This window comes from Elaeis guineensis, chromosome 1 (assembly GCF_000442705.2).
Source record: "Elaeis guineensis isolate ETL-2024a chromosome 1, EG11, whole genome shotgun sequence".
NCBI lineage: Eukaryota > Viridiplantae > Streptophyta > Magnoliopsida > Arecales > Arecaceae > Elaeis > Elaeis guineensis.
Window position 1 is genome coordinate 180,356,020 of NC_025993.2, and position 9,805 is coordinate 180,365,824.

At 39.2% G+C, this 9,805-nt stretch overlaps 2 protein-coding genes across 2 annotated transcripts; both read right to left on the minus strand.

The window, feature by feature from the left end:
• Window positions 1–480: 480 nt before the first annotated feature.
• LOC105039921 (uncharacterized) lies at window positions 481–3,503 on the minus strand. The gene is made up of 3 exons (XM_010916245.4): window positions 3,210–3,503; window positions 2,762–2,981; window positions 481–1,024 (listed from the first exon to the last, which is right to left on the minus strand). The coding sequence occupies exons 1-3, from the start codon at window positions 3,407–3,409 to the stop codon at window positions 809–811; spliced, it is 636 nt and encodes a 211-aa protein (XP_010914547.1). The 5' UTR covers window positions 3,410–3,503; the 3' UTR covers window positions 481–808.
• Window positions 3,504–4,317: 814 nt separating this feature from the next.
• Window positions 4,318–9,313, minus strand: LOC105040049 (uncharacterized). Its single transcript, XM_010916426.4, has 3 exons — window positions 6,650–9,313; window positions 6,392–6,519; window positions 4,318–4,538 (listed from the first exon to the last, which is right to left on the minus strand). Exon 1 carries the CDS (start codon window positions 9,158–9,160, stop codon window positions 6,956–6,958), a length of 2,205 nt encoding a protein of 734 aa, XP_010914728.1. The 5' UTR covers window positions 9,161–9,313; the 3' UTR covers window positions 4,318–4,538; window positions 6,392–6,519; window positions 6,650–6,955.
• Window positions 9,314–9,805: the final 492 nt, after the last annotated feature.

Consider the following 9,805-nt stretch of genomic DNA (forward strand, 5'->3'; position numbering starts at 1 on the left):
CGAATATATTTAGGATAGAAGATGTCAGACACCTGCACCACCTCTACGGCGTTTGGTCTAGTGGTATATGTGAGAGGTCACGAGAAAGGGGCAGTCCATCTTGAAAGCATGCCCAAAAATGTAGGAAAACACATTCAGGTGACACAATCACCGCTTGGGCAAACACCCATCAACAATGAGCAAGGATTGAATGAACAGTCTGCCATAAGTATTGAATGAATAAGGGTAAGGACAGCAATAGGTTTGATGTGTTTATGTTCATCGTAAATCACTTCAAGAAAATGAAAGTGGCCTACCAGTAATTAAACACGGGAATTGAAAGAATCTTTGTATTACTAAAATCCGATGACCGCTTTGCTTTCTGATGAGACACCAGTATGGCCGCAACAAACCATTTTAAACTAGTAACCAAGACTAATCTTTAGTCCATCTGCCAAGGAAAAGATACCACAATGGGATATTTGAACAAAACATGTTGGATTATGTCTCTGATCTGATCAAAACTTTTATTATTCATTGTCTCAGGAATGACAAACTCATCTATGCTGAATAATTGTATTCCAACAATGCAGCAAGAAACTGATGTCTGAGAAAAGAGTGTATCCACTCTATGCAAATGAAAAAGATAGTAAAACATATCTGACCATGATGAGTTTTCAAACAATTATGATGGAGAAGACAACTGCATGTTTCCCGAACATAGTCGAGCACCAAGTTCAACAGAGGTGGGGTGCATAGCCATCTAATCATGGTGAAGCCAATGGCTAAGCGATTTTTTTACAAAACCCAAGAATGTCCAATGCTGCGCTTACAGCTGCATTTTACCTGCTAAGTACCATGAATGCATTGCAAGGCTCCCAAATGCCATGATGTTGGCAAGCGAGGATAAGCCATGGATCATTCCAAATTTCTTGTTCATGCCTGCAAGTTTTGGATTAGACTTTGCTACTTCCCTGTTCTTTGACCATCCCACTTCCTCACCAATGCTGAGCTCTCTCTCAACCTTGTGCCTCTGCTTCATCATCTGCTCAGGGTAAATAAATAAATGAATATAGATATATGTGTTCTCAAAAACAAAAAAGGAGATACAGAATCAGATCTGAAATGCTATTTTGAAACTTAGTCATGCTTGGTACATTATAAGATTAGCTGATGCCATCAGTAATTTATAATTAGATTATAAACATCTGCCGATCGTTTTTTTCAGCAAAGTCACCACAACAACATTTGCTAAAGTGATCGAACTTATAATAGACAAATCGAATGATGCTTAAGCCCTTCCAACTAAATTCAATGTAGTATGATGAGAAAATCACAAGAAAATATCATTAATTACGAAAATTCCCCAAATAGAAGCTTGAGTAAACTTAATCTTTCATGTTTTCTGGCAAACTGATTCACAGGAATGTGCTATCCACATTTACGAAAATTAATTTAAAAAAGAAAAGGAAAAAATCTATCTGACTGGGAATTGGATTAAACAAATGAAGACCACATCCATTGAGATCTTCAATTGGGCTTCTCTTTTTGTTTTGAAAGACTTGGTAAACAAAGCACCACCTTTGAAGGACTCTCAAAAGGAATGCCAATATTTTTATATTTTATCTTCCACAACTATTCTTGAAAATAATAAAAACTGAAAATTAATTGATCATCCACCCAAGGGAAAACTTAACCAACCCAAACGCCCTAACTTGTGCTTTTGAATATAGCATACAATCAAATATGACAGAAAAGTAGCTTTTACATTGGAAATGAATCATAAATGATGAAAATCATGAAAATAAAAGAATCAGCTTATGAAATATCAAGATCTTCACATTGAGCAGCCAAAGGCATCAATTTTGTCCTAAGATCCTTCCTTTTGCCAGTTGTTGCATTTTTCATTCAATTCATCAAATAAGATGCATTTTTGTTGTTTATCTTCTTCTGATGTGGACGATATAACTATCACTGTTGATAAGTTGAAAACCATTTTAAACTATCACCATCCTTTAGTTATATATATATGTCTATACACACTCTCTCTCTCTCTCTCTCTCTCTCTCTCTCTCTCACACACACACACACACTACATATAACCCTTCCAAGTTCCAACTGCTATCAGAGTTACGCAAATCATTAACTAGAAAAGGAATATATGAAAAGTAATGTTTCTCCATCTCCTTGGATAACTATGATCTATGACAATTCTCCCTGTTTGGTTCCCGAATAATTTTGACCAGGATGTGTGAATAACTTCGTCCAGAAAACAACTTACTCCTCGATAACCTCGTAAAAGTAGTTGCACCACCCCCCACCGCACACAAGTGTCTGTTGCCTGCACTTAACAACTCTACCAAATAGTTTTAACCTGGTTAAAGCCAAATGAATACCAAAAATGTGCTTTTCAGTTTTTCTGAGATCCCAAAAATATCCATCATTACTTGGGCTTTGGTGGGTTGCATGAAAAGTTGTTTGGTTGAATAAAGTTGAAAAAGAGACTTTTATTCAAATTTATCTGGGATGCAAACAAGGCTGGACTCAGCTTTGCCTTGAGAATATTATTTACTTTGCAACTCATAAAGCCAAAACATTATTGCTAAGAAAGAGAAAATGGAATAAATTGCGCTAAGCTTTCAACCTACTTCAATCACTGATTCTTTATCATCATACCGACCCCAACCACCAAATTAATGAGCTATTGAAACCCAATCTTTTACATCAAAAACAAACCTATTCTGTAGATACAGAGGAAGTAAGGATCAAAATAGTGGATTACCTCGATGGTCATGGGGGTGAAGACAAGGAGGTTGGAGAGATTGAAGAGAAGGGCAGAGAGAAGGAACCCAAGCTGGTATCTCTCAAGGGACGATGCCGACTTCCATGGGTGGAGGTAGGCGAATGCCATCACCGAGATCGCCGCACACACCGATATCAGCATGAAGTACGCCGGAAACATCTTGCTCTGTAGATTCCCAAACTGGTGTCTCGGCAAATACCTTCAATTTTTTTTCCCCCAAAATTAATCAGAATTCAAATAAAACAACAACTAAATTATCAAAAAAAAAGGAGAAATTTTAACTAACACTTCACCAAATTCCATCATATTACTTCATGAATCCAAATAAAATCAAAAAATGAAGCTCTGTCAAAATTTTCCGAATTTTCTCAAAATTTCCTCAAAAGCAATGAGAAAAGTTGGATATTTTGAGAACCGGGAGGCATACTTGAACATGATGATGCCGCCGATGAAGGTGACCCAGAGGGCGGCGCCCCAGCAGGTGGCGAAGCAGAGGAGATGGGCGATTTTGGCAACAGAGACGGCGGCGGCAGGGGAGGCCGGCCCCGACCCAAAGAGGTCCGGCGCGAAGACCACTCCGACCGCCAGGAACGCCACCGCCGAGAGGAACCGCGTCGCCCACGCCATTGGATAGAGAAATCTAGGGTTAGGGTTCGGTAGTCGCACTGGAGATGGGCAGGAGAAGAAGAAGACCACTGTGGAATTCTAAGAAGCCTTCAAGAAAGGAGAGGCCCGAGGCCGGACGGTAAAGATAAGCATGAGCAGAGGGGACGTACAGTCCATTTTCCACAAATACGCCTATCATTAAAAGAATTCACGGATATCAGTTGTTATACCTGGTGTCATACATAGTTAAATCAGGGGTAGGAACGGAAATAATGAACCGGGTTCCGATTCGTTGCCGCGGCACTAAGGAAGGGTTGAGCCGGGTCTATTCTGACAGAAAAACCAGGGTAAACATCATAAAATTTGGATCATGATTAGCTTCTTAGGTTCCCAATTGGGTCCAGTCCTATAACATTTGGACCATGACTAAAGCCACCAAATTATCGGGTTCGGATTTGGTTGCAGTCTTGCATATGTTGATTTTACAATCTATGCCAGATTTGTCTGGGGCTAGAAACAATCCACGTTGGGTGATGCTTGTGGCTAGTCGTGATCGATATTTTCTCAGGGCAACCTCGGCCACACGCTTGGGCTCATTTTATGAGTCATCCTTTAGCCAAATGCAAAGTTGCAAGATTTTTTTTGCACAATTCAACTACATTTCAAGCTAAGCTTGTTCATTGTTCGAGCCAATCTAACTAATTTGCCGATTAAGGTCGCGTCATGATAATGTCGGGTCTACATCTAGGTTGGCTTAACTTGGTATAAGTTCAGATATAAACCAGATCCAACCAAACGAGCAACCACCTGGTCCCCACCTTTACCAATAACTGTTGTCAACAAATCCTACAACTGAATTCATTTTACACTGGAAAAAAAGAAATCAGTTCAGAGCAGTTTTTTTTTCAAATCAGAATTGTCAAATGTGATTGCTAGATCAACATTTTTTTTTCTTGACAGAGTTCAAATTTTGTTCCATCTTACATTAATCTTCAATAAAAGAATGAGTCACAGGGTTTATTGTCAAAAAAAAAAGGAAAAAAAAATACAGTGCACTGCCGGTATAAAGGAGAGAAAAAATTCCAAGCAGACAATTCTTTGCTGTGGACTGCTTTTTGGTCGATCAACAATTTTTCCAGCTCTGACCAATCTGCACATTGGAAAACAGTAGTCAGGACTATGAGAAGCACGTTGCGAGAATGGCCACTAGACTCATCAAATAAAGAAAGTATTTAGGCCACTGTTGAAAAGGAATACAAGATGATGAATGGCAACAGCAACACAAACATATCCATCAAAAAAAAAGGATACTGAGCACAGTTGAAAAAAGGGCTCCACAGAAGACTCTCGAGCAGTTTATGTCCCCACTGTCATTTTGATATCAAGCCTCCCATGACTTTCCAAACATTCGCAGCTTAGATTAACGGCGATGGCATGTACGCATATTTCTTTTTGGTGACAGATGGCATGTATGCATATTTCTTTTTGGTGACAAATGGCATGTGTGCATATGTATATGCATGTGTGTTAGGACAAAGAACATCATTATCTAAGTTGGTTGATGCTTCTCCATAGGATAAATCACCTACTTGTTATGTTTGACGTTTGATGGGGACAATTTCACTTTGTCATTACTTTCTTCCTCTCAAAAAGAAAAACTGATGTTGTTAGCAATAATATGGACCTAAGATTCTCATATTACTAGATCATATAAAATTTTACAATTCAAAATCAGCTAATGTTATATCATGAGGAATACCTTACACTGGATCTCAGATTAGATTCTGAAATTCGCAAAAGCTCATTGACATTATGTTTTATGAGATGTTTAAAACATTTTTTATGATATTAAAATATTTTCAATTTTATCTCTAGAAATATATGGGCTCTGTTACTCACCATGTTACCTAGAAAACCATTAAATCATTTTCAATTGTACCAAATGACTCTTATCATAAGGCAGCCATATGCGAATAAGAAACACACCACTATGCTCCTGATCATCTATAGAGAAACTTCTGTTTTTCTTCCCCATCATATGCAAAGAAAAATACTCGATTGTTGCACACCTCATACTACATTAATCAACCAAACATTCTCACTTTTAAACAAAAAAAAAAAATGTCCCTCGAGATACAATGTATTTTTCTATCACAAATAGCAGAGAGCTTTGGTAAAATGAAGATCCAATTAACCAGAATTCCTGGGCTCTCCGAAACTAAAGATAAATGTCACAGCCCCATCCAAATATTGTTGTATAGCTGATTGCCATTAAACATGCATGCTGACCATTCTTGGGTGTTTCTGTTGATACAGAATCAAATGTCTCTAGATGAAGAAGAATTTGATAGATGACAGTGATTTCATCCATTAATTGTTTGAAGCAGACTCAACAGACACTTCCCATTTTACCTCATGTATTTTTTTTTCCTCAGTTATTTATTAGAGACTAAATGCAGGGTATATATATTAAAGGTGTTTATTTTGAAGAGACAGCTCGAGCTGCTTCTGAAGTGAGAAACATGGTTTAATATACCAACATCCTGCCATGCTGGGTTTTTGTGCTATGCATAGAACAGTTTAGCAATAAGGCAAAGGAATACTTCATTAATTCAAAAGGCTTATTCATCGGCTGGTGGTTCCATGGTCAACAACAATCAAGTGACTTGAGTTTGTCTCTCTTTCTTCTAATACCCACATTTTCGAAAAGAATATAATTAAATGATAGCAAAGAGAAAGAATCACCAAAAGGATATGTTGAAATTAATTCAAAAGGATATGCAAATGTTTTCCAGATTGTAGTGGGAAAAAAGAGTTTAGACTGTACAAATTTATTTTTTCATCATTCATTGGTCATACAGAAGGAGCAAACAGAAAAGTGAAAAATTGAAAATGATTTCACTTATGCATCCCTTTTATATATATATATATAAAGGTATAAATGTAGATACAGAAAGATATATATAGGAGTTTATTTCTTCAAGCATAAACAATAAGACTTACCCAAGCTGTTCATAGACAAAACATATTGCCTTTCAAAGTGAGAACATTGAATCAATTTTCATCATTCCTATCCACATCCTTTTTCATCCGTGTCTTTTCAGAGGCTTAACCTGGATCCTGGTTCTCCTCTTTTACATAGAAAAATAGATAATGAGAACAGCATCCAATTAGTCCCATGGTTATTATTATTTAGGAACACAGCAAGGTAAGAAAAAAGGTTAAGAACATAAATAATCACTGTTTGCAGCTACAACTTACCTGCATGATAGAAGACCTGAGGCTGCAGTCAGAAACATTGGCTTCATTTCATAGACAAATACCAGTCGTCTTCTGGTAGTGCAGGCATATTATGCAAAATAACATGGCAAGATATCATGTATAAATATATACAAAAGTAATTATCCAGAAGCAAAATGACAGTAGGTTGAGATTGTTGAATGGAGCCCCTGCTTCACCCTTTAGTAGGGTTGAGATGATTTGATGGCATAACTGATATGCCATTGGTAAAACAACCTTTAATAAAGAAGCTGTAATCTATTAGTTACAACCATGAAATAATTTGAATCAGCTGTTGACAACTCTGTCAGTAATTTCAGATTCCATCTTCAGATTAGGAATGGGATTTATAAGAATTCCCTTCCTTCTGCATTTGCTAATTAGCTCTTGAGCCTCTTCTAAGTTGCCCAGAGAAGTAAGGGCATGTATAATTGAGCCATATGAATAAGAATTTGGAGTACAGCCATTTAACTCCATTATGAGTATAGTTTCTTTGGCCTCTTTAACTTTCCTTGCATCACATAAAGATTTGATAAAAGCATTATATGTATAACTGTCTGGAGCCACACCAAACCTCAACATAGCATCAAAAAGGTTTTGTGCTGTCTCAATCATTTTCATCTTACAAAAGCTTACAATTAGGGGGTTAAAAGAAAAGACATCTGGATCAATGCCCTCTCCTTTCATCCTTTTGAAAAGCTTCATTGATCTGCGGATATCCCCAACTGCACAAAGTGAACGGATTAGTATGTTGTATGTGACAGCATTTGGAGAAACACCCCATTCTATCATCTCATTGAAACAATCAAATGCATCATCCATCTGGTGAACCCGGCAAAGCCCATCGATTATAGAGCTGAATGTCACAACATCTGGCTTAAAACCATGCTCCAGAAGCATCTTTAGAACATCCCTTGCCATACCTGCATCCCCAGCCCTAGAATGGCCACTGATAAGAGTATTGAAGGTAACCAGGTTTGGATGAAAACCCTTCCGATGCATCTCTTCAAATATCTCCATTGCCTTATCCATCATCTCAGCTTTGACAAAGCAATCAATCAGCATGTTGTATGATACTACACTAGATACAAGTCCATCCAAGACCATCTGTTTCAAATACAGATCTGCCTCCACAACCCATCCTTCCTTTAACAAACAATTGATAACCATAAGATATGTACTAAATCCAGGTTTGCCACCTCTTTTTCTGTAATGATCCAACATCTCACACACATCACTCAATCCCAGACCCTTCACAATACAAGCCATCACTATATTAAATATTGCAGCATCTGGAAAATAACCCCTTTGGCCCGCCCTATTCATAAACTCTCTGGCCTCTCTTGCCATACTACACTTGGAAAGGCAATACAATATAGTGCTACAAGCATGGTCCTGTAGAAATGATTCTCCTTCTAAACGCACACATAACATTTCATATGCCTTGTGTGGTTCCAAGCACCGAAATGTGCCATGGACCAACGACCGGAAAGTGGCTTCATTAGGAGCCACATTTCTCTTCTTCATCATCTCTAAAACACGAAATGCCTCCGCCACCTTCCTTGCATTGCAAAATCCATCCACCAGTATAGTGTAGGTGAACACATTAGGTGGGTATCCTGAACTCTCCATCTGCCTCACCAACCGAAGAGCTTCTTCAACAATACCCAGCCTGCATACTCCATGGATGAGACTATTGTAAGTGAAACGATCGGGCGAGCAATTATCGGAAGGCATCTGCTGGAACTTAAAATAAGCCAAATCAAGTGAATTAGCATTTACCAATGCATCAATCACCGAGTTGTAGACCCGGGTGCTCGGCCTAAATCCCAAGAATGACATCTGCCCAAAGACTTCATTCACATACTTCGCAAGACCTAATCGGCCCCAAGTAGATATCAAAATGCACAGCATATCCTCTGTAATTCGACAACCAAAGCTCTTAATCTCCTTCAATAAGTCCACCGATAGTACTACTGGACCTCTCCTCCAAAGAGTTTCAGCTAAAACCCTGCGAACGGACTGATCTTTTGCTAATTGTTCATTGAAATTAGAAAGCCAGATGTAAAATTTGAGCGAAAATAGAGGGTTTTCCAGATATTGAATCAAGCTCACGGCTGAACGGGGATTTAGATATGCCACAACCGATTTGAACTCAGTATTTAGCATCAAAAACCAGTCTTTTCTCGAGAGAATCGCGGAGAGACGAACTGGGTCCAGGGATTTCGCGGTTTTTTGTTGGATTTCGATGGAAAATATCGATTTTGAAGCCGGGAGGCTCTTGGATCCACTGAAACCATGAAAAGGATCGGATTTTGAAACCGAGGAACGGGGCTTACCCGAGGGGGCGCGGCAGAGAGGGGCCGATGGGTGGTTGGCGCTGCCGACGGGATCCGATTTGCTTGGGTTCCTCCGTTTCAGGAGAAGCTCATCTACAGGCGGCTGCTTTTTAGAAGGAGAGGGCCGGAGATTGCGAGCAGGGAAGCCTCTCATGGTCGCCGGCGAGCGGCGAAGATCGTGGAGGAACGGCGGCGGCGGTGACGCCCAGAGGAAGGAGAGAAGAAGGGATGGACTGCCCTGGTCCTCCGCCCGCGGCAAGAATTCATCGAGCCGGGAAGCGTGGTCTTGTTCGGCCCGCCCTGAGATTGGCCCAAACTTGTGCCGGCCCAAAGAAACATAAGAGTAGCCTGCTTTCTCCTCATAAAATCTAATACTTATTTACATATATATATTTAAAAAATAAAGATTTAATTTGCTGTATGTTCTCCATTGAATGCTAATATTAGTGGTTATGACATTGATGTATCCGGTTTGCTTGATATACAATATTGTTGCGATCAACTCTCTATCGTCTGTCGTCGGTGAAGAGCACCTGTAAGACAAAGTCCTCACAGATCAGAGTTGTGTCTGGCGGGGACCCTCCGATGCTTAAGTCAGAGAGGAGGTTGGTGAATAGCTAATAAAAATATTGAGAGTGATAGAATCTTAACCCAGAATTATCTTATCCGTACTGCTCGTTTACCTCCCCTTTTATAAATGATTCTAATGTAACCGTCGAGCACGTGATCCCGCTTTTTATGGCGCTAGATTATCGGACCATAATCGTAGAGTTAGTAGATTGTTTATTCTCATTAATGG

Bases quoted from the DNA above. Each gene is read 5' to 3' on its own strand.
- LOC105039921 (XM_010916245.4), bottom strand. From the start codon at position 3,409: ATGGCGTGGGCGACGCGGTTCCTCTCGGCGGTGGCGTTCCTGGCGGTC. The intron at 2,982-3,209 runs GTATGCCTCCCG...AAAAAATTGAAG, and splicing joins GGCGGCATCATCATGTTCAA to GTATTTGCCGAGACACCAGT. The intron at 1,025-2,761 runs GTAATCCACTAT...TACCCTGAGCAG, and splicing joins TCACCCCCATGACCATCGAG to ATGATGAAGCAGAGGCACAA.
- LOC105040049 (XM_010916426.4), bottom strand. From the start codon at position 9,160: ATGAGAGGCTTCCCTGCTCGCAATCTCCGGCCCTCTCCTTCTAAAAAG.